The sequence below is a fragment of the Scyliorhinus torazame genome, chromosome 9 (assembly GCF_047496885.1).
Source record: "Scyliorhinus torazame isolate Kashiwa2021f chromosome 9, sScyTor2.1, whole genome shotgun sequence".
Classification (NCBI taxonomy): domain Eukaryota; kingdom Metazoa; phylum Chordata; class Chondrichthyes; order Carcharhiniformes; family Scyliorhinidae; genus Scyliorhinus; species Scyliorhinus torazame.
In genome coordinates this window covers 145,701,898-145,727,965 of record NC_092715.1, presented here as the reverse complement: position 1 = coordinate 145,727,965, position 26,068 = coordinate 145,701,898, and the positions used below count along the sequence as shown (strand labels likewise).

The 26,068-nt window shown below is 49.2% G+C and overlaps 1 protein-coding gene across 2 annotated transcripts in view; it reads right to left on the bottom strand.

Annotated features, from left to right (window-relative positions):
• Window positions 1-26,068, bottom strand: part of rorb (RAR-related orphan receptor B) — a 328,457-nt gene that overhangs the window by 131,734 nt on the left and 170,655 nt on the right. Inside the window, exons 1-2 of one of the 2 annotated variants that reach the window (XM_072516592.1) lie at window positions 11,488-11,604; window positions 919-1,004 (exon numbers count right to left, since the gene is read on the bottom strand). In XM_072516592.1, the coding sequence (XP_072372693.1) occupies window positions 919-1,004; window positions 11,488-11,527 (126 nt within the window). In that variant the 5' untranslated portion in view covers window positions 11,528-11,604. Of the gene's footprint in view, window positions 1-918; window positions 1,005-11,487; window positions 11,605-26,068 lie in introns of those variants that run through there. The other variant, XM_072516593.1, reaches the window with a different exon arrangement.

Here is a 26,068-nt window from a genome sequence, read left to right as displayed (position 1 = left end):
CTTTCACAGATTAGTTCCAAAACTGCACGTGGCCTGTCGGGAGGAACCCGACTTGCATGTCGTCTGGATTGAGCCTACAATGTTGCACTCCCCTGTGAGACCGGAGTTCCCTACGAATGCAGCCCACCCCCATCACCCCCATCGGGTGAACGGATAACAGGCTTACTCCCCTAGTAACAATGCAGTTCTAAGACTTTGAGATTTTAAAATATCCCTTTCTATTTTACCGCTGCTCCTAAACTTCTGGAAAAATTATCCAAGTTTGTTCTCAAAATGTTCAGCTGACACCCAGAAATGTGACATTTTCCAAACGGTTGCAATGACATTCCACCAGCTTTTAATCCTCAAGGACAGAATGCTGGTGTAAAGTTCTTAGCATGATCTGCTTCTGAAGAATAATATTTTCTATGTCCTTGTTGCACTAGGTGTTCTCAAATATTGTTCAGAGATCACTGCAGGTTGAAAGAAGATGTTAACACACTTGCAGTGGTTGTTAAGCACCAATTTTTATATTTTCTTTAGATCTTATTGAGTAAAAGAATACTTGTTTGTGATGCTATAGAATCTTCCCCATTTACATTTTGTTACATTCATTAGCAGTAACACCAACCAATAAACGATTTTGAACTTCACTTTTGCCCAAGCATATTTCCCAGTGACTGGCTAAAACCGTACAGTGCACTACCTCATTTACTTTCCAGCAACTGCTCTCCCAGTGAAAGCTGCTTTCACCAACACTGCAATGCTAAGGAGTCAGAATGCATTACCTGGCTGAATTAATTTAGACATTTTATATTCAGGCATGTCAAAATTTCTGACTCTAAGCAGTAAAACAGCCACTGCTATCCTTAAAATGGTATTGGAAATTAAGTTGGCACTTAGCCAGTTTACTATTAATATTTTTAAAACATCTCTTACCTTGCAGCCTTCACAAGTGATGACTCCATAGTGGATCCCAGAGGACTTATCACCGCAGATTTTGCAAGGTATCACTTCAATTTGAGCTACAAAAAAGTATAAATAAATATTAGCTTTGCTGCAAAGCTCAATGGTATATCGAATGGAAAAAAAGAGCAGAAGATCTGTGTGGAAATAGACATTATGGGGTGTTTTTTATCTTTCTAGGCTGTGGGGAGCAGGGAGAGTAGTTAGCAGAGTGTGGGGAACAAGGACAAGGACAACCTGCAAACTGTAGTGTTCTAACTTCACATTGTACGTGTGATGTCATGGACTGGTCCACTGCTTGGAAGCTGGATGGACAGGCTTGGTTTCCAGTCAGACGTGGAGCAGTCCAGAGGAGATCGCAGGAGCAAGTACATGCGTGTCCCAGCTGGAAGGGAAATGGGTTTGATTCTGGGGGAAGACCAATGCCAGGGTCCTGTGCATCTCAGATGCCAGTGGGGTTGGAGATTTAGGGGGAAGTCAGAAGCCTGGGGAAGGTTGAAGATATTGGGTGGCCCAGACCTCAGTTGGTGAAATCAGGGGCTCTCGTGCAGAAAGTTGAAAGAGGAGACTAGAAGGGGCAAGGGTAGGGTGGTCTAATTGCAGGGGGTTGTAGACAGGCACGCTGGATATATCAGGTAGGTACTTCTTGGATCTGATGGCCCTTGACTAAGTTTAACTGTGGGGTTGGGGTGGAGCCAGGGCTGTTCTCAAGTTTCAGGAAACACAGCTATCCATGGTTACATTCAAAATAGTGAATGAAAGTGAGAATCACAGCCTCATTATAACAATTAAAGTGCCAACCACCTTTCAGGAGGGGATTGGTTGCCTGCACCTCCATTACAACTCTGTAAATCCCCCCCTTCATTTTCCCATAAGGTATTTGAAAGTGTAAAGACAGATTTCTAGCAAAGTTCCATTCATTTAGTTCCATATCTTGCTATGTAATAGCAACTGATTGAAGTCCCCTTTAGACAACAAAAAACTGATTATGAAAGTAACTTTGTTACCAATAAGGCGGTGATGCATATGGGGGTGGGGGTTGGGGGGAGGGGGAGATTCAAAAATGCAACGCAACAATTTACAGCAGACATTGATTTTCCACATGTAATTTAAAGATAAGCTAAAGGACACACTAGAGGCTGTGAGCCGACGGGAAAATTCTGGTTGTATTTTCTATGCTATTTCGACAGGGGAGAAATGTGGGATAATTTCTTCCCTTCTCCCACCTCTCAACTGACCGCAACAACGGCAGGGCAGCACTGTAGCACAGTGGTTAGCACAGTTGCTTCAACGCTCCAGGGTCCCAGGTTAGATTCCTGGCTTGGGTCATTGTCTGTGCGGAGGCTGCACGTTCTCCCCGTGACTGCGTGGGTTTCCTCCGGGTGCTCCGGTTTCATCCCACAGTCCAAAGATGTGCAGGTTAGGTGGATTGGCCATGATAAATTGCCCTTAGCGTCCAAAAAGTGGGGTGCACTTTCCAAGGAGCGGTGTAGAATGGCCTCCTTCTGCACTGTAGATTCTATGATTCTATAACAAAAACTATTTTAGAGAAGAAGTATTTAACCCCTTGAGTGCTGTGGCTTATAAGAGCAGACCCAAAATAATCTTTCTATTAAGGTTAAATCAAAAAAAAAGACAAAATATTTATTTCCCATAACATCCAGAAATGCATGTAACAAGCACCCACTCCTCACTCACACAGACACATACACACCTACAAGAAAAGATGATTTCCAAAGGATGTAGATTACTTAAAGTCACAAAAATCAATATTTCTTTTGAGTAGGTTATCAAAAGCATTGCAGTACTAGAAATGAAGGCGAGGGGTTTCTGGTAACGAACCCACAATGATACTCCAGCAAAGCAGGTTTCTGGCTTTTCAGCCAAAGTTATAGTCAAGCCTCTGTAGTGAAGTATAACCTTACAGGTTAAGTTAATTAGCCATGCTTATCTGCCAATGGTGTTTTTTTCAGGAAGGCCCACTCTTGTTCTGCGTGTTATGGCTTCATATGCCAGACTACACCTCTCCGAGCTGTTCTTAGAATAAATAAGATATTTCCTATATCAAGCCAGTTTGTCATGTGACAATAGTGTTGATGCTTCCAACTGTCCACACGATTAGTTGATGGCAGATGTAATTGTCACAATGAGGAATGAATGACGGAATTTACACTGTAATTTGTGATAAAATCATTCCTTCACACCCCTTTTTGTTAGATTTCAAGTTTGCAGACACCAACCATTTCAGTTTCTGTAAGCCTCCAGACAAGAGTGCCTGTAAATTCCAGTGTGATTTTGCATCCTGATATCTCTTCAATTGAAGGTCCTCCACAAGGACATTTACATTTTAATAACTTTCCAGAGGTATGTTCATTCATGAGTTAATCCTGATTTGTATTAAAACTACAAAAGTCACCTGACCCTGAGTTCATTTTGTCCGTTATTTCAGGCTGTCTTTTAAAAGTAATGTCCAGCTTCATAATAAGTCTTGCATGAAGTTAATGTGACTGTGACATCTACCATGGGAAAGGTTAGATCACTTGTATCTGTACTAATCTTTTAAGATTTCAGTTTTATCTTTAGTACTCTGAATTTTCAAAAAAATCCATCAACCTTGCAGATCTTCACATTATTAAGCCAGAGCACATTCATGTTCTGTGCAATAGCAAATCTAAAGTTTTCACTGTCACAAAAATATCTATTACGTTTTAGTTACATGGCATACCCACCTACACAGCCAATGTACCCCAACTGATACAAATTACTTTTACAGTAAAACATATTCTAAATGAAACAGCTACTTATCTATTCCAATTCTCCTCATTGGTATGTTTGTATTTGGTGTATTTGTTACTGTCTCCTCTCTCAACAGTAACGGCCAGCTTCATAAACAGACAATATTCCATCTTACTTTCTGAACTAAACTAAACTATGTCCTTGCAGGATTGTGTACCTGAGGGGATAACTGCCATATTTGTAGGAGTACACTCACTTGATTGAACTTAGCTTTCACTTTTCTTTTAATTGTCAGAAAAATGGCTGATTTTTAATCACCAAACGTCAAAGCCATTATTAATTGCATTTACAAAAAGCAGTATGAAATGTGATAGGTAGCAAATACAAAAGGGACAATAAAATTTAAACAAAAAGAAAATATCAATAATGGATTAATAAATTTTAACAAGATGGCTCCTGTTATGTTTTACTTCACAGTTTTAACCAAGTTACCACACCGTAGGTTATTTAACCAGTTGTCAGACTTTAATTGCAATGGTGTTGCTTGCTCACAGTCTAAATGGAAGAGAGGGAAAATTTCCCAAGTGCCTCTGGTGATGTCACCCCATAATCATGTGATACACTATACATTGGTTACAATACTTAACAGCTTCCAACTTAGTTCAGGTGCCTTTGTCAATGTGCTATGAATACTGCTTATCTTCTCCTCACCATTTTGGATTTGAAATGTTGCTGTAAATTTGATATGTTCCAGCCAACCATTTTGTGATCAACCTGCTTTTAAACCTGTAAGCATGTCTTGAAACGCTTTGGTTTGTTTGGGGGGAAATAGTCATCCAAGAACAACAACTTGCATTTAATAGTGCCTTTAATATTGGAAAATGTCCCAAAGTAGTCACAGAGAAAAATCAAACAAAAAAATGACAATGTGACCAAAAGGTTGGTTAAAGAGTTGCTGCGGGATTCTCAGTCGGCGGGATCCTCCACTTCGCCGGCAGCGCACCCATGCCCGTGGGTTTCCTCACAGTGTGGGATGGCCACAATGGGAAACCCCATTAGCTGATTGCTGTAATGGAGGATTCCACTGCCAGAGGAGGCACGCCATGCCAGAAAACGGGGCTGGCGGGACGGAGAATCCCACCCCTGATCTTTAAGGTGAGTCTTAAAAGAACACACAAATTTGGAGCCACAGTAGGCCCATTTAGCCCCTTGAGCCTGCTCCACCATTTGATAACATCATGACAAATCTGACTGTGCTCTGTGGCCTCTATTTTCCCATCTACCCGCTATACCCTTTGTGGTAGTATGTATTGGGGGTCATGTGGGACTGGAAGCCCTAATATCATTGGCTGACAGATCCCGGGTCATGGTTGGCCGTTGACCTCAAGCTCCGCCCTGAAGGCGGAGTATAAGAAGCCGGAGTCTTCCCCCGCAGGCCAGTTTACTATCGAGCTGCGGGGGAACAGACACGCTTAATAAAGCCTCATCGACTTCACTCTATTCGTCTCACGGAGTCTTTGTGCGCTACAATTTATTAAGCGTGCCTAAAAAGAAAGGACTATGGAGCTCAGCATCATTCCGGAATGCCTGAGGATCAGCCCCCACGCAGTGAACGCGGCAGCAGCCTTCAAGCACTGGCAGACTTGCTTCGAGGCCTACCTCAGAACGACCACCGGCCGAGTCTCAGAAGACCAAAAACTGCAGGTCCTGCACTCAAGGGTGAGCACGGAGATGTTCTCCCTCATCGAAGACTCGGACGATTTCCAGACGGCGTTTGCAGCACTGAAAAGTCTCTATGTCCGCCCTGTTAACCAAATCTACGCTCACTACCAGCTCGCGACGAGACGGCAAGCTCCCGGAGAATCGATGGACGAGTTCTACGCTGCGCTGCTGATTTTGGGATGAGCCTGCAGCTGCCCGTCGGTGAACGCAAACGAACACACGGACATGTTAATGCGCGATGCTTTTGTGGCAGGTATGCAATCCTCCCAAATCCGCCAAAGACTTCTAGAAAAAGAGTTGCTAGGACTCTGAGGCACGGGCCCTAGCAGCCTCCCTAGACGTGGCCGCGCGTAATACCCGCGCTTACGGCCCCGACCGCGCGGCAACCCATTGGGCCCCGTACGTACCCGTCGCGGCAAACGCCCTACCCCCCCCCCCCCCCGGACACCCCACAGGCTTGCGCGGTCCAAACGCCGAGTCGCACCGGGGGCGTCCGCTGTTATTTCTGCGGCCAGGCGAAACACCCCCGACAGCGCTGCCCGGCCCGCGCAGCTATCTGCAAAAGCTGCGGGAAAAAGGGCCATTATGCGGTTGTGTGCCGTTCCCGCGAGGTCGCCGCCGTCCCGGGAGCACAGGGAGCCCTGCAAGCAGTTTACGCGCCCCAACCCCCCCAGCACGCCATGTACGACCCACAGGCGCAGCCGCTCTGGGTCCCGACCACCGCGGTCCCGGGAGAACTGGGAGCCCTGCAAGCCGCCTACGCTCCCCAACCCCCCTCCCCGCAGCCCATGCATGACCCGCCGCCGGCGCTACCGCTTTGGGTCCCGGCCAACACTCTCCACGGAGAGGAGGGAGTTTTCCGCGTCCCTAACACCAACCTAACCCCCACCCCGCGCCCCACGCCTGACCCACCGGCGCCACCTACATGGGCCCCGACCACCGCTGTCCCCGGTGAGGGAGCTCCGCGCGGTCCTAGCGCTCGCGGTCCTAGCGCTCGCGGTCCTAGCGCCCCCCAGCCCCCCCAGCACACCATGTGTGACCCGCAGACGCCGCCCTTTTGGGTCCCGGCCACCACGAGGGGAGGAGGGGCGCCGCCATCTTGGACTGCCCCAGACCTGTACGACGCATGGGGGCGGCCATTTTGTCCACCCCCGCCGCCATCTTGTGACCCCCCAGCCACGTGCGATGTATGGGGGCGGCCATTTTGTTCATCTCCGATGCCATCTTGGACAGCAACAACGGACCCCACTCCACTACTACAACCACGGCTCGCTTCGATTACGCTCGATCAAGCTCGGCCCCGGACACTCCAGACGACGACGACAACGGTACTAATAAACGGCCACGAGACGCCATGCCTAGTCGACTCCGGGAGCATGGAAAGCTTTATACACCCCGACACGGTAAGACGCTGTTCCTTGACCACCTATCCCAGCGCACAAAAGATTTGCCTAGCTGCAGGATCCCACTCCGTACAGATCCAGGGATTCTGCATAGTTACCCTAACGGTGCAGGGGAGGGAGTTCAAAAACTACAAACTAAACGTCCTTCCCCAACTCTGTGCCCCCACCTTGCTGGGATTAGATTTCCAATGCAATCTACAGAGCCTTACGTTCAAATTCGGCGGCCCCATACCCCCACTCACTATCTGCGGCCTCGCAACTCTCAAGGTGCAACCCCCGTCCTTGTTTTCGAACCTCACCCCGGATTGCAAACCCGTCGCCACTAGGAGCAGACGGTACAGCGCCCAGGACCGGACTTTCATTCAGTCCGAAGTCCAGCGGCTACTAAAGGAGGGCATAATCCAGGCCAGCAATAGTCCCTGGAGAGCGCAGGTGGTAGTAGTGAAGACAGGGGAGAAACAAAGGATGGTCATTGACTATAGCCAGACCATCAACAGGTAAACACAACTAGACGCGTACCCTCTCCCCCGCATATCCGACATGGTCAATCGGATTGCCCAATATAAAGTCTTCTCCACCGTGGACCTCAGGTCCGCCTACCATCAGCTCCCCATCCGCCCAAGTGACCGCAAGTACACAGCCTTCGAGGCAGACGGGCGATTATACCATTTCCTACGGGTCCCTTTTGGCGTCACAAACAGGGTCTCGGTCTTCCAACGGGAGATGGACCGAATGGTTGATCAACAGGTTGCAGGCCACGTTCCCGTATCTCGACAATGTAACCATCTGCGGCCACGATCAGCAGGACCACGACGCCAACCTCCAAAAATTCCTCCAGACCGTCAAAGCCTTGAACCTCACGTACAACGAGGACAAGTGCGTTTTTAGCACCGACCGACTAGCGATTCTGGGCTACGTAGTGCGCAATGGGATAATAGGCACCGACCCCGAACGTATGCGCGCACTCATGGCATTTCCCCTCCTGCACTGCCCAAAAGCCCTGAAACGCTGCTTGGGGTTCTTTTCGTACTACGCCCAGTGGGTCCCCCAGTACGCAGACAAGGCCCGCCCCCTAATACAGACCACAACCTTCCCTCTGTCGACAGAGGCTTGCCAGGCCTTCAGCCGCATCAAAGCGGATATCGCAAAGGCCACGATGCGCGCCATCGACGAGTCCCTCCCCTTCCAGGTCGAGAGCGACGCCTCCGACGTAGCTCTAGCGGCCACCCTTAACCAAGCGGGCAGACCCGTGGCCTTTTTCTCCCGGACCCTCCACGCCTCAGAAATCCGCCACTCTTCAGTAGAAAAGGAAGCCCAAGCCATAGTGGAAGCTGTGCGACATTGGAGGCATTACCTGGCCGGCAGGAGATTCACTCTCCTCACGGACCAACGGTCAGTAGCCTTCATGTTCGATAGTGCACAGCGGGGCAAAATCAAAAACGACAAAATCTTAAGGTGGAGGATCGAGCTCTCCACCTTCAACTATGAGATTTTGTATCGTCCCGGAAAGCTGAACGAGCCGTCCGATGCCCTATCCCGCGGCACACGTGCCAACGCACAAATTAACCGCCTCCAAACCCTCCACGAGGACCTCTGCCACCCGGGGGTCACTCGGTTTTACCACTTCATCAAGTCCCGCAATCTCCCATACTCCTTAGAGGAGGTCCGTACAGTCACAAGGGACTGCCACATCTGCGCGGAATGCAAGCCGCATTTTTTCAGGCCAGATGGAGCGCACCTGATTAAGGCTTCCCGCCCCTTTGAACGCCTCAGTCTCGATTTCAAAGGGCCCCTCCCCTCCACCGACCGCAACGCATATTTTCTTAATGTAGTGGACGAATACTCCCGCTTCCCATTCGCCATTCCCTGCTCTGACATGACCGCGGCCACAGTCATTAAAGCCCTGAACAGCATCTTCACACTGTTCGGTTACCCCGCATACGTCCACAGCGACAGGGGGTCCTCTTTCATGAGTGACGAGCTGCGCCAGTTCCTGCTCAGCAAGGGCATAGCCTCAAGCAGGACGACCAGCTACAACCCCCGGGGGAACGGGCAAGTAGAAAGGGAGAACGGCACGGTCCGGAAGGCCGTCCTACTGGCCCTACGGTCCAGGGACCTCCCAGTTTCACGGTGGCAGGAGGTCCTCCCGGACGCTCTCCATTCCATCCGGTCGTTATTATGTACGAGCACTAATCAAACACCTCATGAGCGTCTCCTTGTCTTCCCTAGGAGGTCCTCCTCTGGAACGTCGCTGCCAACCTGGCTGGCGGCCCCAGGACCCATCCTGCTCCGAAAGCATGTGCGGGCACATAAGGCGGACCCGTTGGTCGAAAGGGTTCACCTCCTCCACGCGAACCCCCAGTACGCCTACGTGGAGTACCCCGATGGCCGACAGGACACTGTCTCCCTGCGGGATCTGGCGCCCGTCGGCAACACGCACACCCCCCCGACACCATCAACCCAACCCCCCCCCCCCTTCCTGCCACCGCCGCACCCCGCGACCGCCCCCTTCACAGGAGGATCGGTTCCCCTCCCCTCAGCACCGACCAAGAATCAAGCCCGAGCTGAAACCGTACGGCTCCTGGAGGCGACAACACTGGTACAAGCACCACCACCACCGCCGGGGCCGAGGCGATCGACACGGACGACCAGACCGCCCGACCGACTCGTGGCGTCGATGTAAAACAAATATGGACTGTTCACAAGAACATTTTGCTTTTCTTCCTATACCCTCTGTAAATAGTTGCAACAGGACAAAATTGACCAATACTGTATTGCCATGTGAATGTTTTGTCCTCCCAGGACCAGCCCTGTAAACCCTTACCACCATACGAAGCATCACCCCGCCGGGTTCATTTTTGACAAGGGGTGAATGTGGTAGTATGTATTGGGGGTCATGTGGGACTGGAAGCCCTAATGTCATTGGCTGACAGATCCCGGGTCCTGGTTGGCCGTTGACCTCAAGCTCCGCCCTGAAGGCGGAGTATAAGAAGCCGGAGTCTTCCCCCGCAGGCCAGTTTACTATCAAGCTGCTCGGGAACAGACACGCTTAATAAAGCCTCATCGACTTCACTCTATTCGTCTCACGGAGTCTTTGTGCGCTACACTCTTTGACCCCCCCTTGTCAGTCAATCCAACTCGGCCGCAAACATATTTAATGACCCTTCCTCCGCTGCTTTTTGGGGAAGTGAATTCCAATCCTCGGAATGAAAACATTTCTCCACACTTCAATTTTAAAAAAGGAGACGCCTTATATTTAAATTGTGTGCCCTAGTTGTAGTTTTTTCCCACAAGGGGAAGAAGGAGAGGTGATTAGTCTTTCCAATGACAGACTAATGATCAGGAGCTGGAAACTTGGCTGATGTTTTTCCGCCCTCTAAAGCTAAGGATACTGAATCAAGTAACTCAGTATATAGCTGGGGGTGAATCTGGGACCTTCCTATATGCCAAATTGTACTACTAGAGACTTCAACAGTATTATTCATATTTGCTTATTTACACACATTACAGTCAACTCTTAAGATCTCACATCATTGATAGGACAAAGTAAAATTGTGATCATTGTAGATGTGGGTGGCATGATCGGGTTTTCCTTGATATCATCCTATTCCACTACCATAATTAGGGTCATTTACTTGCAATTATAAATATGTTGGTATATAAAGAAGACAGTGCTTAGTATTTTAATCACCTGCTACATTCTACAGGACTGCTGTAATATGCAAACATTAACATCAGTCTTTCCAAAAGGGCACACCAGGTTAATGGACTGTTAGTGAAATTTAAAAAATTGGATTGAAAAATCCTGAATTATTAAGCATTTATTTGTACTTGTATATTAGATGTTGGAGGCAAAAATCTATATTACACAGAAGCACTGGCTTCATAATTAAAGCTTTAGTAAACACTTTCCTGCTTGCAGAAGAGGAGAGAATAAAGATATATCAATTGCATCATAAAATTATATGAAGAGGTATTTCAATCTGATTTAACCTTCACATCAAGTGCTTGTGAAAAAAAGTTTGAACACTTTTTTATGCAGACATCTCCCCTTTAAGACGATGAGCTTTGAAAGGACTTGATGGGTACAATGAGATCCTGTGAATTTTTTATTGTAAAAGAATACCTTTTTCAATACTATTGCTATACCCTGTATGATACAAAATTAACTAATAACTAGCCGAATATTAAAGGGAAACTCTATCTTGTTCTGCTGATAGTGCATACTGTTCTCAAATAGATTAAAATCTAATCCTAAGTACCGTTGTGCAGTATGGGCTCACGTCAAAACACAGCTTAATATGCATGGGCTCACGTCAAAACGCAGCTTAATATGCAATGTTTGTCATGAATTCTATAGCTGTTATCATGTTTAAGTGAGGCTCTGTGCATTGACTCCTTTCATCTAATTTGACTGAAATAAGTTAGAGCTAGGTCACAAGAAAAACTGCAGCAGAAGGGTAGTGGAGCTTTATGAATGTTATCATGTTTTTTATCTCTTGGGTCTATATTCACTTTCAGCAATGAATGGGAAACTAACAAATAGAATAAAAATAAATGGTGACATGGTGAATTCTATTCAGAAGCAACAATTTTTCCAGTTGTACCTTCTACGTACTTAAGCTGTTATTAACAAAGCACACATTCTATGTAAATCTTTGGTGCAAAGTCCTCTACTTACTTATAACTTCAGTTTTCATTTTCTGCTGTGTTTGGCACATACTATCAGTGAGAACAATGGCACAAAATCTTGGTGCTGTCTGCTTAACAGACAAAAATGATCCTCTTGACAACCAGCGCAAAACTGTAATAGTATTAAAAAGGAAGAATTATGGAAGAGATGGGCTGTACCATTCCAACATTAATAAGACAGGGGTGTCTAGAGAACTTTGACATAATTGTTACTTTCATTTCCTTTCCTGCCTCCTGAGCTGTGATTAGCAGGAAAAGCAGCTTTTGAGGAAAAACTCTTGTTTTGTTTGACACAGACATTGCTGTGCTGATAAATTTGTCTTATGAATGTAATGGGTTGCACCGATACCCCTGTGAAGTCTAGTACAATAGCTATGCTACAGAGAGTAAACCTCTTCAACCGGCCACATGAAGCCAAAAAAGAGGAGGCTTTTTACAACACCTGGGCAATTAGGGTACAGGTGCAAATATTGTGTCAATATTTAAAGAGGCACTGGGCTGAATCATTCAGGGGGAAAAAAAAATCACAAGTGTTAATAACAGATGACGTGCAAATTGGCCAAGGAATTAAGCGTTTGTCAGCTGTTGTAAATCTCCAGAACTTGCTAGCTGACTTACATTGCTCTGCATCTTATCCTTCGCCTCCCATTATAAAGAATTTGATGCATATGTGCATTAAATACTCATTGAATTCATTGGTAACCAATATTGTAAAGAAGGATCATCACATGTTTAAAAAGGCAAGAGGGCCAATAACTCTTTCTGGCCCAAATATTTAACATTTGAAATCATGGCGTTTAATTTCTTCAGATGGTAACTTATTCTGTGATATGTTAAAAATGTTAAATTCTAAATGTTTAGGTTTTCAAAATCTCTTTTCCTTTAATCTCGGTTCTCTTCTTCATTCTAGATCATTCTTTATTTTCCTGCACCTGATTTGACTCCAATCCAACCTCCTATTCTGTCATTCCTCTATTTATTTCTCAATCCTTAATTCCCATTAGTTAAGATAAGATATTGGTCCTACTGTTGGCAGAGGTACCAGATGCCCCATTGCCCTCACCATGCTCTTATCAGTCAGTAACAGCACAAATACTTTGAGCCTCAGGGTGTAGATGGAGGTCTAACCAATGGGGTTCACTATGAGATGCTCCACTCCAGAAATATCTGGCCCAAATTGATTTTCTTAAATTCATTCTTGGGAAATGGGCATTATTGGCTAGACCAGCATTTATTGCCCATCCCTTACTACCCATCAGGATGGTGGTGAGGTGCCTTCATGAACCGCTGCACTGCATGTGATGTATGTACACACACACAATGCTGTTAGGGAGTGCCAGGATTTTGACCCAGCAACAGCAAAGAAACGGCAATATTGTTCCAAATCAGGATGGCATGTGACTCGGAGGGGAATTTACAGGCTGTGGTGCATCTGCTGCCCTTGTCTATCAAGTGGTAGAGGTCGTGAGTTTGGAAGGTGCTGTCAAAGTATCCTTGGTGAGTTGTTGCCACTGAGTGTCAGTGATGGAGGTAGTGAAGGTTTATTATGTTGGATGGGGTAGCAATCAAGTGGGCTGCTTTGTTGGATGGTGTTGAGCTTTTGAGTGATGCTGGAGCTACCCTCATCCAGGCAAATGGAGATTATTCCAATACACTCTTGACTTTTATCTTTTAGATGGTGGATAGGCTTTGGGGAGGCAAGAGGAGAGTTACACTCCACAGAATTCCCAGCCTATGACCTGCTCTTGCAGCCACAGTATTTATATGGCTGGTCCAATTCAGTTTCTGGTCAATGGTAACTCCGAGAACGTTGATGGTGGGGGATTGAGAATGGTAATGCCAATGAATGTCAGGGGGAGATGGTTAGATTCTCTCTTGTTGGAGATGGTCATTGTCTGGCACTTGTGTGGTGCGAATGTTACTTATTACTTTGTCAACCCAAGCCCGAATATTGTCCAGGTTTTCCTGCATATGGACATGGACTGCCTCAGCATCTGCTTCAGAATCCTGGCTTAAAAGTGACTGACATGAGACAGCCTCAGTTTTACCAGCAAATTGCACAAAAATGCAGTTGTTGCAATAATTGCTTAAACAAACTAAATTGAAGACCTTAAATCGAACAAGTAAAAATTAAGGCTGTTGATGTTGGGGCAATTGAAGCTTTCTACTGAGGTCAACAGAATTTTGTTAGAGTTCGTTATCAAGAGTTATTGAGCAAAGACTGGTAAATCAAGTTGATGTAACACCAGCCCTGATCTAATTGGATAGTAGAACAGACTTGAGGGACTAAATGACCTACTTCGATTTCTATGCTAAAGCTGCATTGCAATGGTTCATGCTTTGGCAGCTACTGCAATGCCGTTATTCAGAGTAGCTACTGGCTGGAAGGAATTGTTCATGTGAAACTTTGTTTTAAGTGTGGTGGAATCCTGAATGAGATATATAAAAAGGGTTCCATAGCATTTCCAGCGCAGGTACAGTGCCAGAGAGGTAACAACTCGGTGCAAATTTTCCCTCATTGTGATGGTACTAAAGCTACATATTTGATGGAGGCTCTTGGAAAAGCTGATTCCACAAGGGTCACTTGAAAATCATGATGATTCCTTTTAATTAGCAGCTGAATATCAAATCCATCTGTTTGACTGTTATTTTGAGGTATATAAAAATGTTAATGGCTCCACACAAATTGATGAGACATAGGGATAACTGGAATGGCTAATTAGGGAATTGTGGAATCATGGATTTGTCAGAAAGTTTTTGATAGCAGATTGCATTCATCTAGATTTGCATGCATTGATGACAGGTTTCATTCTTGGTATTTAGAGAAAGACTAGCAAATGGACTATTTTGCATTATGGAAGCCAGTGATGTGATGTTGTGATTTAATCGATTTTAGAATCTGCTTTATTTGTCCAAGATAAAATTAAATAAATTATATATCATTGCAATTGGAATCATATTGTAGAATAACACCTCTTTGTTTATCTGCCCATCATGTGACAGATCATTGATTATGCTCCCAACAACTGTTTGTCCACACGTGTCATGTGTCAGTATAACCATTGAACACGAGCTTGCAATGTCTACCATGTCATGGTCCTGACCCTCATTATATCTTCTGCATAAAACCTGAATTGGGACTTGACCAATGGCTTGAGCGAAGGGCCAAAATGCACAAGGAAATTTAAGAACAGTCGCCACCTGATGCTTCTGTCAATATGGCATTTGTTCTGACTATCGACTGAAGAAACACTGAAAACAATATGGAATGTCTAGGCCTGTATGCCATTTCGATTTTATAAGGCCTACAAGAGCAGAAAATTAGGTGGGTGGGATGACTTAATTAGGCAGGAGCTGAAATGTTGCTTCCTGGTGGTGAAGGGAAGTTTGGGGCATGGGGGACAGGAAAAGGAAACCAAGGTAGAAGAGAGACTGGGGTCAGGGACATGGACTGAAGTGGGAAGGGATGGCATGTTTGGTGTTGGGGGAGGAACTTGGTGGGAAGAGTCAGTCAAGATAATAAAATGGGGGGGCCTGTGGAGTGGAATCAGTACTGTCCATATGTGGGTCCATCTCGGGGTGCTAGCTGGCAGAGTCCGTACAGGGTTTTTGTTTACCTACAAACACTTATCTCCACTGAAAACGATATCTGACAATGTCTTCTTTCATGCATAGGAGGGATGTCGACTGAGCCTGCAAGTTCAGCCGTATCCCACAGAGGGAGGACTACAACATTGGGCACTAGCATATGTGATGTTCTGTGTTGATTAATTCAGGATGGTTGGCGTAGTGTTCAGAAAGACCACAAAATAGCTTGAACTTAAATAAAGCTAAATTTATTAACACTAAAAGCTATAAATTTATTAATTTGGATTCAACACTTACTCCTGTACAGTTGATTATTAACATTTAAACTACACTCATCTACAGCTAATCTTAGTACTGATATAAACTTTGGTCTGCTCTCTTTCACACTATTGGTACTTCTGACTTTCTCTCGCTAACTCCTGTATACACTCTTCCCCAAGGCTCAGCACCACTGCCTTATATACTTGTAACTGTAGCTCCCACTAGTGGCTACTCTGGACACTTCATTAACCCTTGCTGTTCTTACAGTTATGATAATACCACAGCATGGACATGGGTACAAAATTGGCTGGGATTGTCTGATCAGAGTTCATCCCCTCAGTGCTGCCAGTGAGAATGGGGAATTTGATGCTCAGCTAAAAGTCCATTCACTGCAGCGGGGCGGTAGAATCTCACTGGCGTGAACAGACAATGAGTTCTTTGTTTCTTCCGCAACAAAGAAATGTTCCTAATATCCCTCACACCATCAATACATGCCAATTATGAGTGTCATTCCATTTAGCTCACTGAGCTAATGACAAAAACAGGATGATACACACATTTATAAAGTGAAACTAATGTAATGTGAAATATTGACAAGTGAAATTTAAATTTGAAAGCTATCTGTTCCACCTTTAACCTCTCATTAGTCTAATGTCATGGCAATGGAGTTGCACAGAATGGTTGTGGCCACAGTGAAGAGCCTACCTGCCCACCAGGAGCCCCTACCTGCTGCATCGTTACTTCTTTGTGGCTTTCACTACGTCCCTGGCCGTGATCGCAAATTTCTCCTGTGCACATCACCAGCACTCTAAATTTGATTGTAATTGAGTGGGAACCAGCAAAAAGCAAGAATTGGGGCTCTTTCTGTTCTGCAATCAGATACAATGAGTCATAGTTAAAATTCTGCCCCATGACATTCCATGGAATACCTAAATCCTTCATTTGCATGCTTGTGTTTCCTGTCCTTCTGGTGGTAATGATATTTCCATTGAAAAATAAACACCCATATCCACACACCTTGGTTTCAAATTCATGCTTCAATGTACAATGATAAATGTAAAATACAGTTAATGGGTGGGATTCTCCATACCATCAGCCCCGTGTCCCTGCATGGCGCACCCCCGCCGGCAGCAGAATCCTCCGTTTTGGCACCGACACGGGGTGTGGGTGCGCTGCCGGTGAAGTAGAAAATCCCGCCGAATGAGAATCCAGCAGCATATCTTTTATTTTAGTTATAACCGTGACAATTCATCATGTTAAATCTATCCAAAAGAACTAACAATTGTATTTGACAAATAATGGGCGGGATTCTGTGATCCTGAGGCTAAGTGTTGACGCCTTCGGAAACGCCGTCGCGTTTTCCGACGGCGTCAACATGGCCTCAGGATCAGCAACTCTGCCCCCTACGGGGGCCAGCACGGCACTGGAGCGACCCACGCCATTCCAGCTGCTGATCCCGGCGTCAACCGGGCGCCACGGGGTCCGCGCATGCACATGCGCAGTGGCTCCCTTCTCCGCGCCCGCCTCGACGCCACATGGCGTAGGGCTACAGGGACCGGCGCAGAAGGAGCCCCTAGTGCGAGAGACTGGCCCGCCGATTGGCAGGCCCTGATCGCGGGCCAGGCCACAGCGGAGGCCCTCCCCGGGGTCGGACCCCCCTCCCCCCAGGTCGCCCCCCGGACCCTTCCTCGCCGAGATCCCGCCAACTGAGAGCAGGTTAGAACGGCGCCGGTGGGACTCGGGGTTTTTTGCTATGGCCATCCCGGGCCGAGAATCGTCGCCCGGCGTCGGGGAGCGATTCGTGCCGGTCACGGCGATTCTTCGGCCTGGCCCCGCGCTGAGAGAATCCCGCCCATTATTTTTGTGTTCTGTTATTTTTAACCCCCCCTTATTCCCTTACACTATTTGCTGAGCCTGCCTGCTTTCAGTTTTCAGATGAGAGGATGATCATTTCTCTGTTCCTTTTATCATGACTTCTTCCACAGACCTTAATTTCTTGGGAGATTTTATGCAAAGTGGGATTTGCACCCCAATTCTGAGGAAGCACAGAACATGAGGAAATGCAGGGCGGATCAGAATTCATCAACATTGCCTCGAGATAAATTGGAGTGGATCAATTAGTGGACCACAATATCTCGTCCATCTTTCACTAACTTGACTGTTCTTTTACGTGACTAAATACAGTGCTCAGCTCAGGACACAACTTTGCAGCATTTTCAATTATAAACAATTTGCTGCCAGGTTGTTTCATTTCTGACCAAAGGTCATCGAGCTCGGTGTTATCTTTGTGTCTCTCTCGCCACAGGGGCTGCCTGACCAGCTGCATACCTCCAGTATTTCCTCTTTTTATTAAATCATTTTCATCAGTACTGGCAGCATTTGCACAAGTGTATATGTAACAGAAACATTAACTTACATTAAGTACATAATCCGCCCATTCAACAGTGAAAAACTGCTATTTGGAAGATACCAAGTACAGGATTTGGATTTCCACAGGTTCCCCTGAATTTCCATCGTTAACTCACGTAGCCACAGAAACCCAGAAAAATTCAACCCTGTGGTATTTTAAAGATAAGTAGGCCAATCAAAAAAACATTTTTTTTTGCAGGTGTACATTCTCTTCTGCTCAGAATTATAGTGGTTGAATCTATAGAATCTTTAACTACATGCCCAACCTCCTTTTTTAACTGTTGAGGGTTGGTGATCCAAACACACAAGTTACCTTCCAGAGACCGACTCCTGGGGCGTCATTCTCCGCCGGCGGGAGTCTCCGTTCTGCCGGCGCCCGGGGGTTTCCCGACGGCGTGGGGGTGCCCCACAATGGGAAACCCCATTGACCGGCCGGTGTTACGGAGACTCCCGCCGGCCGGTCGGGGCAGAAATGTGGCGGGGCGGGTAGGAGAATTTCGCCCCTGGATCTTACCTCAATAAAGTTCAGTTACTAAAGCGAGGCAAGTTTCCCGCCACATCTCTGCTTGTATTACACAAACATTTCAATGTTATTCAATGATTCATGGAGACAAATGGATAAGACAGCTTAGTAATGAGTCTTTCTAGGCTTTGATACACAGGTGAATACTGTAAGGAACATCAAACATGATTTACGAATGCTGACTATAAAAAAAACCATGCATGATACAGGGCATGTTCCATCAGGTTCCATGGTAGTTTGGTACCGTTAGCTTTTGGAGACCCAGGAATTCAGTGCATGTGTCAAAGACAAAAGGGGCAGAATTATTTCAGCCATAAAATGCCATTCAACTGAATTTGATTTTACGTTCAGAGCATTTTCATGAATGCAGAAGTGGAAAATTATGCTCAACATACTTTAAAAATCATATTATGCAATGGATCCCGTGACAGCTTCCAAGATGTCACAGGTTACAAGCGTATCACATTATTTTTGGTCATGCATCATTCTGTAAGTTATGAAGCCCATGGGATATGACTTCTATCCTACACCAAAGTTTTATATTTATATCATTCTCAGTTTTTGGGTTATTTCGCCAGATATTCTCTCGGGTTTCTCATCATTGGTTGTTCCTGTAAGTGAAGGGTTGGGAGTGGGCAAGGGTAACCAAGAGTACAATCAGTGCTGTAAAAGTTTTATCTACATAACATTATTTTACATTGATGCTTGTTTCATTCAGGCTGTGGGAGAGCAGTATGATCTCTAAGTTTATATTGAGATATATAGGGGGCGAGATTCTCCTTTCCCCGACGCGGATTTTGTAATCATCGATCGGGCGGAGAATCCCTTTTTACGTCAAAATCGGGAGCGGCTCCTGTTTGACGCAGGTTTCGAATGCTCTGCTCCCTCCGAAATGGCGTAATCACGACGCATGCTGCACACCGTTGGAACGGCCTCAGCGCGTCACTTGAAAGCCCTCCCCTGATGCTCAACCCCCAATGGGCCGCGTTCACGACAGCGCGGTTCACCTCTGGTCCAAGCCGGCGGAAACCAGCATGGCGGCTGCGGACTGTGTCCAGTGCCGCCACAGTCAGGCGGGAGCCGTGCTGCGGGCCAGGGGGGCTTTCGCGAGGGTTGGGGTGTCCAGGGAGGCACTATCTGGCAGGTCGGATCCGCGCACGGCCGACGTCATGTTTTATGGCATAACCGCTGCCGGCCACAGACCCGGGCATTCTCTCGGCATCTTTTTCATGGAGGTCGGGAGTTTTACACGGTGCGGCTGCTAGTCTCTCACCAGCCGTAGCATCAGTGAGGGGGTGGGGCGTAAAATGCCACGGATCGTCCGCACTTAGCCCAAGAATAGGAGAACCTGGCCCAGGATTCTCAGGGGGCTTGACAGGGCAGATGTTGAGAGATTGTTTCTGCTTGTGGGAGACTTAGGACAGGATTTGCTGATTGGTAGACTGTGGGTGCGATTCTCCAGCCTCGTTGCACTCTCGGTCAAGTCAATCGATGCCGGTGAATAGTGAGAGAGGCCGCAAACTAGATCCGCGCCAGGCGCCAAACAGTTTGCGATGCAACCAGCCTGCTCCCGGAGGCAAAATCAGGATCTCTCCATAGCATAGCGAGAAACCAATTATCACCACTTGAGCCCTATTTCCATACAATTAATGGGAGCCACCCCATATCCAACAGCCTCCCGCCATTCATCGGCCTCCCCAGTAAGTGCTCACACTGGCGCCGATTAGTACTCCTTTTAAAAAAAGTGAACCTGGCGAAAGGGTTTCTGTGGGGAGCCGAGGAAGTGAGCAGCCATCTTTGCTCACAGGCCAAGGGCCTGGTGGCGCTGGGTTAGCTGCCCCAGTGCTTGACGGGGGGTCAGGGACCCTCGGCTGGGAGGGAGCCTCCGTAGCGGTGGGCCGCCATGTGAAGAGGGGGGGGGGGGAGCAGGTGGGAGGCGATGGGTAGGCAACCGCTCGCAGTTCCACCATGCCAATTCCTGGATCATGTTTACCCATTCTGGCGACAACCTTGTCCCTGTCCGTCTGCCCCACTGGCCACCCATAACCCCCACCGACCGCCGAGGCCTCTGGAGGTGCACCTGAAAACTATCGCTAATAGGGAATTGCCAATCGTGGAAACGGGAGCACTTCACACATCCCAAGTGGATTCCCATGGGTGGGCAGGCCATGTGACATATAGGAATCATTGCCTAGCAGTCCAATCACACTATGAGGCTTTGTGACTGTGCCTGAACACTGAGAGGCATTACCACATGTAGCAGCCAACATCCGAACACCCAGGGGATGGGACTCCGCTCCGGTGACATGTCCACTGCCGGAGGGTGGGTGAGTGCCACGGGGAGGGTACCAGTGTGTGGGGCAGCTGACGTTATGTGCGGCTGTCTGGGGTCCGTAGAGGGGGCCCCCTGCGGCCCGGAGTGCGTGTGCAGAGCGTTCCGGGTGTGTGTGTGGATCAATGGGGGAACTGGAGGGTCCCAGGGTGGGAGCTACCGCTGTTTGTCAGTTTAACACTCTCTCCCAATTCCTGACAGCCATTGAACAGTACGGACGGTATATTGGACCCCACAGAACAAACCCTAATGGTGCTGCTGGTAGGCCGGGTAGCCAGATGCCATAGACGGCGGTAGCAGCAGTGTCTGCAGATGCCCGCGGCAGCGGCCCAAATGCAGGGACCCACCCCATACCCTGAGGAACCGGCAGCCCATTAGGCTAGGGAAGGACCCAGTGGGGGAGCCCCGTGATGGCCCAGGGTGTAGAGGCGCCGCTGGTTGTTTGAACAGATGACGGCCAGCACATGACGCAGGAGGCTCCACCTCTACAAGGAGACTCAGTGGCACCTCCTCGCGGACTTGGCACCATGTGGAGGAGGACACCCACTCCTGGTGCCCTCAAGGTCACCGCAGCTCTGAACTTTTATGCCTCGGGATCCTTCCAGTGCTTGAACGGGGACCTGGGGTTGGTTTAGCACACGGGCTAAATCGTTGGCTTTTAAAGCAGACCAAGGCAGGCCAGCAGCACAGTTCAATTCCCGTACCAGCCTCCCCGAACAGGCGACGGAACGTGGCGACTAGGGGCTTTTCACAGTAACTTCATTGAAGCCTACTTGTGACAATAAGTGATTTCATTTCCATTGTGTGGCATCTCGCAGGCCACAGCCCACAGGTGCATCCAACAGGTCACGGATGCCTTGTTTGCCCGAGCGGAAAACTATATCAACTTTGACATGGACCAAGTCCAACAGGATGCGCGGGCAGTAGGATTCTCCGCCATCGCTGGGATGCCCCGGGTCCAGGGTCTGATAGACTGCAAGCATGTCGTGTTGCGCTCACTGGGCCATCTGGATGTGCTCTACATTAACAGGAAGGGGTTCCACTGCCTGAACATTCAGCATTCGTGTGTGACCACCACATGCAGATCATGCATGTGTGTGCAGATCATGCACGTGTGTGCACGCTTCCCAAGGAGTGTGCACGACAGCTACATTCTGGTGCAGTCATACATACCGGCTTCTTTGAGGACTACCCCAGGTTGGGCGGCTGGATAAGGGGCGCCCACTGAGGACCTGGCTAATGACACCAGTACGGAGGCCGAAGGCGAAGCAGAGACCCAGTACAGCGAGGCCCATGTGGCCACCCGGGCTGTCATTGAGCGGTGCATTAGACTGCTCAAAATGAGGTTCCAATGCTTTGACCGCTCCGGTGGTGCTCTGCAGTACACCACCCAGAGGTTTGCTCGCTTTGTGGAGGTCTGCTGTGTGCTTCACAACCTGACACAGCAGCGCGGTGGCATTTTGAAGATTGGGGATGCGGAACATGTGCCCATCTCTGATGAGTCGGATGAGGACGAGGAGGCGCTGGATTAGCAGGGGTTGGAGGACAGGTCTGGAGATGAACTGGAGGACCAGCCAGAGGCTGCAGGACAAGCAGCAGCAGTGAGGGTTGGCAAGCTCGGAGGGCCATGGAGGCCCTTATACCCACCTGCCTCACATAGGACGTGGCCTTGTCCATCATCGCTACCTTTCCCACCTTCCCAGGGTATTGTAGGGGCTGGTTTAGCACAGGGCTAAATCGCTGGCTTTTAAAGCAAACCAAGGCAGGCCAGCAGCACAGTTCAATTCCCGTACCAGCCTCCCCGAACAGGCGCTGGAATGTGGCGACTAGGGGCTTTTCACAGTAACTTCATTTGAAGCCTACTTGTGATAATAAGCAATTTTCATTTTATTTTTCATGTGTCACATTATTCCAGGGTGCTAGGACTGTGTTGGTGCCATCAGCGGGTCACTATAGAGGGCCGGGGGCAGGGGAGGGGGGGCTAGTGATGATAACCCGCAGAGAGCTGAAGCTCCTCAATCTATGCCATAGTCTGACACCTGCCTGTCAGCGGAGTGCTCGCTCACACCCATCACCTGAACGTGGTTTGTCCAGGGAGAGGGAGATACCTGGAGAAATGGGATAACGGTTCGGAGGTCGGCCGCATTGCAGAAGAAAGTGACAGAGGTGTCATACGGTTTGTGGTCACAGGGGTCCAACAATGCCCAGGTGGAGCCACCCCAGTCGCACCCCCCCCCCCACCACCTACCCCACCCCTTTCCACCCTCCTCCCCAGGTACCCTCTGTGATCCTCAACATGCTTAGTTCCTTACTCTGCCACTACGTCGAGGTCTGTCTCTAAGTTGCACATCGAAGATGGAGGCAGCCAGCTGCTTACCACATCCCGTGGCCTTCGATGCCCTGGTGGGGGTCATCTGGGGCTGGAGGACCCTGGGTCACTTGTCGACGACACATGCACAGCCATGCCACCCTGACCCTTGTGCTGACCTCGACAAGAGGCCTCAGCAGAGGGGTGGAACTCGGGGGAGCTGGTGGCCACCATCTCCACTCCATGGGATGGGTCTGGGTTGGCACCCAGCGCCCCCTCCTCCCGCTCAGTGTCCATAGGGCTCCGCGGTTCACCTCAGGATGTGGGGCAGCTGGTTTGAGCCTTGGCTGCCCCTGTGTCACCTGGCTCTGCCAACCTTGGCTGCTCCCCAATGTCTGCACCATGGTGTTGACGCCCTGCCGATCCTCCTCTGACTGGGCCATGTTCGATATGATGTGGAGATGCCGGCGTTGGACTGGGGTGAGCACAGTAAGAAGTCTTACAACACCAGGTTAAAGTCCAACAGGTTTGTTTCAAATCACTAGCTTTCGGAGCACTGCTCCTTCCTCAGGTGAATGGAAGGAGCAGTGCTCCGAAAGCTTGTGATTTGAAACAAACCTGTTGGACTTTAACCTGGTGTTGTAAGACTTCTTACTGGGCCATGCTCAGCAGTGCTCAGCAATGCCCACCTGTGACTGGGACAATTTCTGCAGCGCCTCAGCCATTCCCATCTGTGAGCCCGTCATGTCTCGCAATACCTCATCAAAGTCCGCCTGATACCGGGTCACATCCCCCAGTGTGTTGGACATTCCGGTAAGTCCCTCAGCGATGGCCAAAACCTACTGCACCACGCCTTGGACACCTCTCTCCACTGCGGTCACCATCCTAGCAGTGTTGGCCTCGGTGCCACGCATTACCGGTAACATCCCCTGCATCCGTAGCCTCTGGGACTCCTCCAATTAGCTATGGCCTGCTGGAGTGTCGCTGGCATCAATATCCCAGCAGCTCCCTAATGTCTCCATCAGCTCCATGATAGCATGTTCCATAGGCTCAACATCTGACTGGGACTCAGCTGGGTCCTGGAATCCAGCAGAACTCCGACTGCTATCTCCAGGTACCTGATGCACATCAGCAACTGTGTGGTGCTCATCAGATTGTGTCCCAGAGCCTGTCTACGAACGTTTACCACCGAGATGCATGTATTTGCGATGGTGGAGAGTGGGGATGACAGCTGTGATGCATTGATCATGCCATCCTCCGAGCTCTCCTCCGAGGTGGTCTCATGGTAGGCAGGAGTTGGGAGCACCTGAGATGGGCCGGCGTCATTGGCTGGAGGACCTGTGAGAATGGACATGTGGTCAGCACGGTACCACAGTGCTTAGCACAGTTGTTTCGCAGCTCCAGGGTCCCATGTTCGATTCCTGGCTTTGGTCACTGTCTGTGCAGAGTCTGCACGTTCTCCCCGTGTCTGCGTGGATTTTCTCCGGGTGCTCCGGTTTCCTCCCACTGTCAAAAGATGTGCAGGTTAGGTGGATTGACGATGATAAATTGCCCTTAGTGTCAAAAAACGTTGGGGGGGGTTGCTGGGTTACAGGAATAGGGTGAAGATGTGGGCCTAAGTGGGGTGCTCTTCCCTAGGGCTGGTGCCGACTCGATGGACCAAATGGTCTCCTTCTGCACTGTAAATTCTATGATTCTATGGTCAGTGGAAGGGATGGGTCAGTCAGTATGGCAATAACAACTCACGTGCGACAGGTCCTCCGATTGTGGCCCGGTGAATCCTGTGGCGTGCACCAACCTCCATGCCATAACAGAGGCCCTATGTACCCGGTTGGCATAACATATCAGCTTCAATGTGGACTGAGCCCACCATGATGCCTGGGGAGCGGGGTTCCCTCCCATCACATGGATGCCCCAGGTTCAGGGGGTGATTTGCGAGACGCATGTCCCCCTACCCAGGCAGTGTGCATGCTCGATGGTTCCCGACAACTTTTGTGGTGTACGCCCAGGCGAGGGGTTAGCTCTTGGGTGAAAGGGGTTATCTGCTGCGGTCATGGCTGATGATGCCTAGCCAGAGGCCACAGGTGCTACAATGACGCCCATGCTATGACCAGGGCTATGATCGAGCAATGAAGATGTGGTTCAGGACTGCTCTGGTGGGGTCCTCCAGTATATTGTAGTGAGACTGCTGCATCCTCCACAACATCGCTCAGCTGAGGGGCGACTTGCTGGAGGAGGGGGATGAACGCCAGGCCTCGTCCAATGTAGAGGATGCGGGAAAGGGCCATGATGGGTAGGGCAGGAGGCCCTGTACAGGACGCTCTAAATCACCTCCAGGTTCACCGACAAGGGGGCCTGGCGGGCAGCGGCCCAAACATTCCGTCCCACTCTCACAACACCCCCTAACCTTAGCCGACCACCCCCTCTCATGTCCATCCTCCCTGCACCAACCCCCCTCCTCCCTCCCCACCTCCCGCCCTGCACTAGCAACCCCCTCCATGATTCCTGCCTGCCTCTCATGGGGTGCGGGCCCCAGGTTGGCAGTAACAGTGTGTAGTCCATGGGATGGAGAATGATGACATGTCGCTCTGGTGCTCCACATTGTTTGCCCAAGGTAGCACTTTCCAGTGTCCACCTGGGTGGTCCCTGCATGCGAGCTGGCCATTCCATCACACGGTCCCACCGAACTTTTGGGGTGGTGGAGGTGGGGACGGGGTGCGGGTGGAGGGATGGGGATTGGGGTGGAGTGGGATGGTGGCGGAAATGTATATGTGCCGGTGAGTGGTGTCTGAGCTGGGAGCTCTGGCCTGTGCCCACCTCCAACAGCCGTCTATAACTACCCCCCTCCCCGCGGCGCAGCTCAGCCCATCTATCTGACAGAGCACCGAGGCAGGTCGGAACATTGGCGTCGTCCCCGGACTGTTACTCTGGGGTGTCGCGGGCTGGTGTTGAGGGTTCACGTTGCTGTCCGGTGCCGCCTCATCGCTCGACATGTCCTGGAGTTGTGGCCGGGGGTGGGGGACATCAGGAGGGCCCACCTCGTCGCCAGGTGATCCAGCAAGACACAGACATGATGCATGGTTGGACCGTGGGTTGGGGTGGTGGGATGGTGTGGAGGCGGTGCAGGGGTTGTGCCATCGGGACACCAC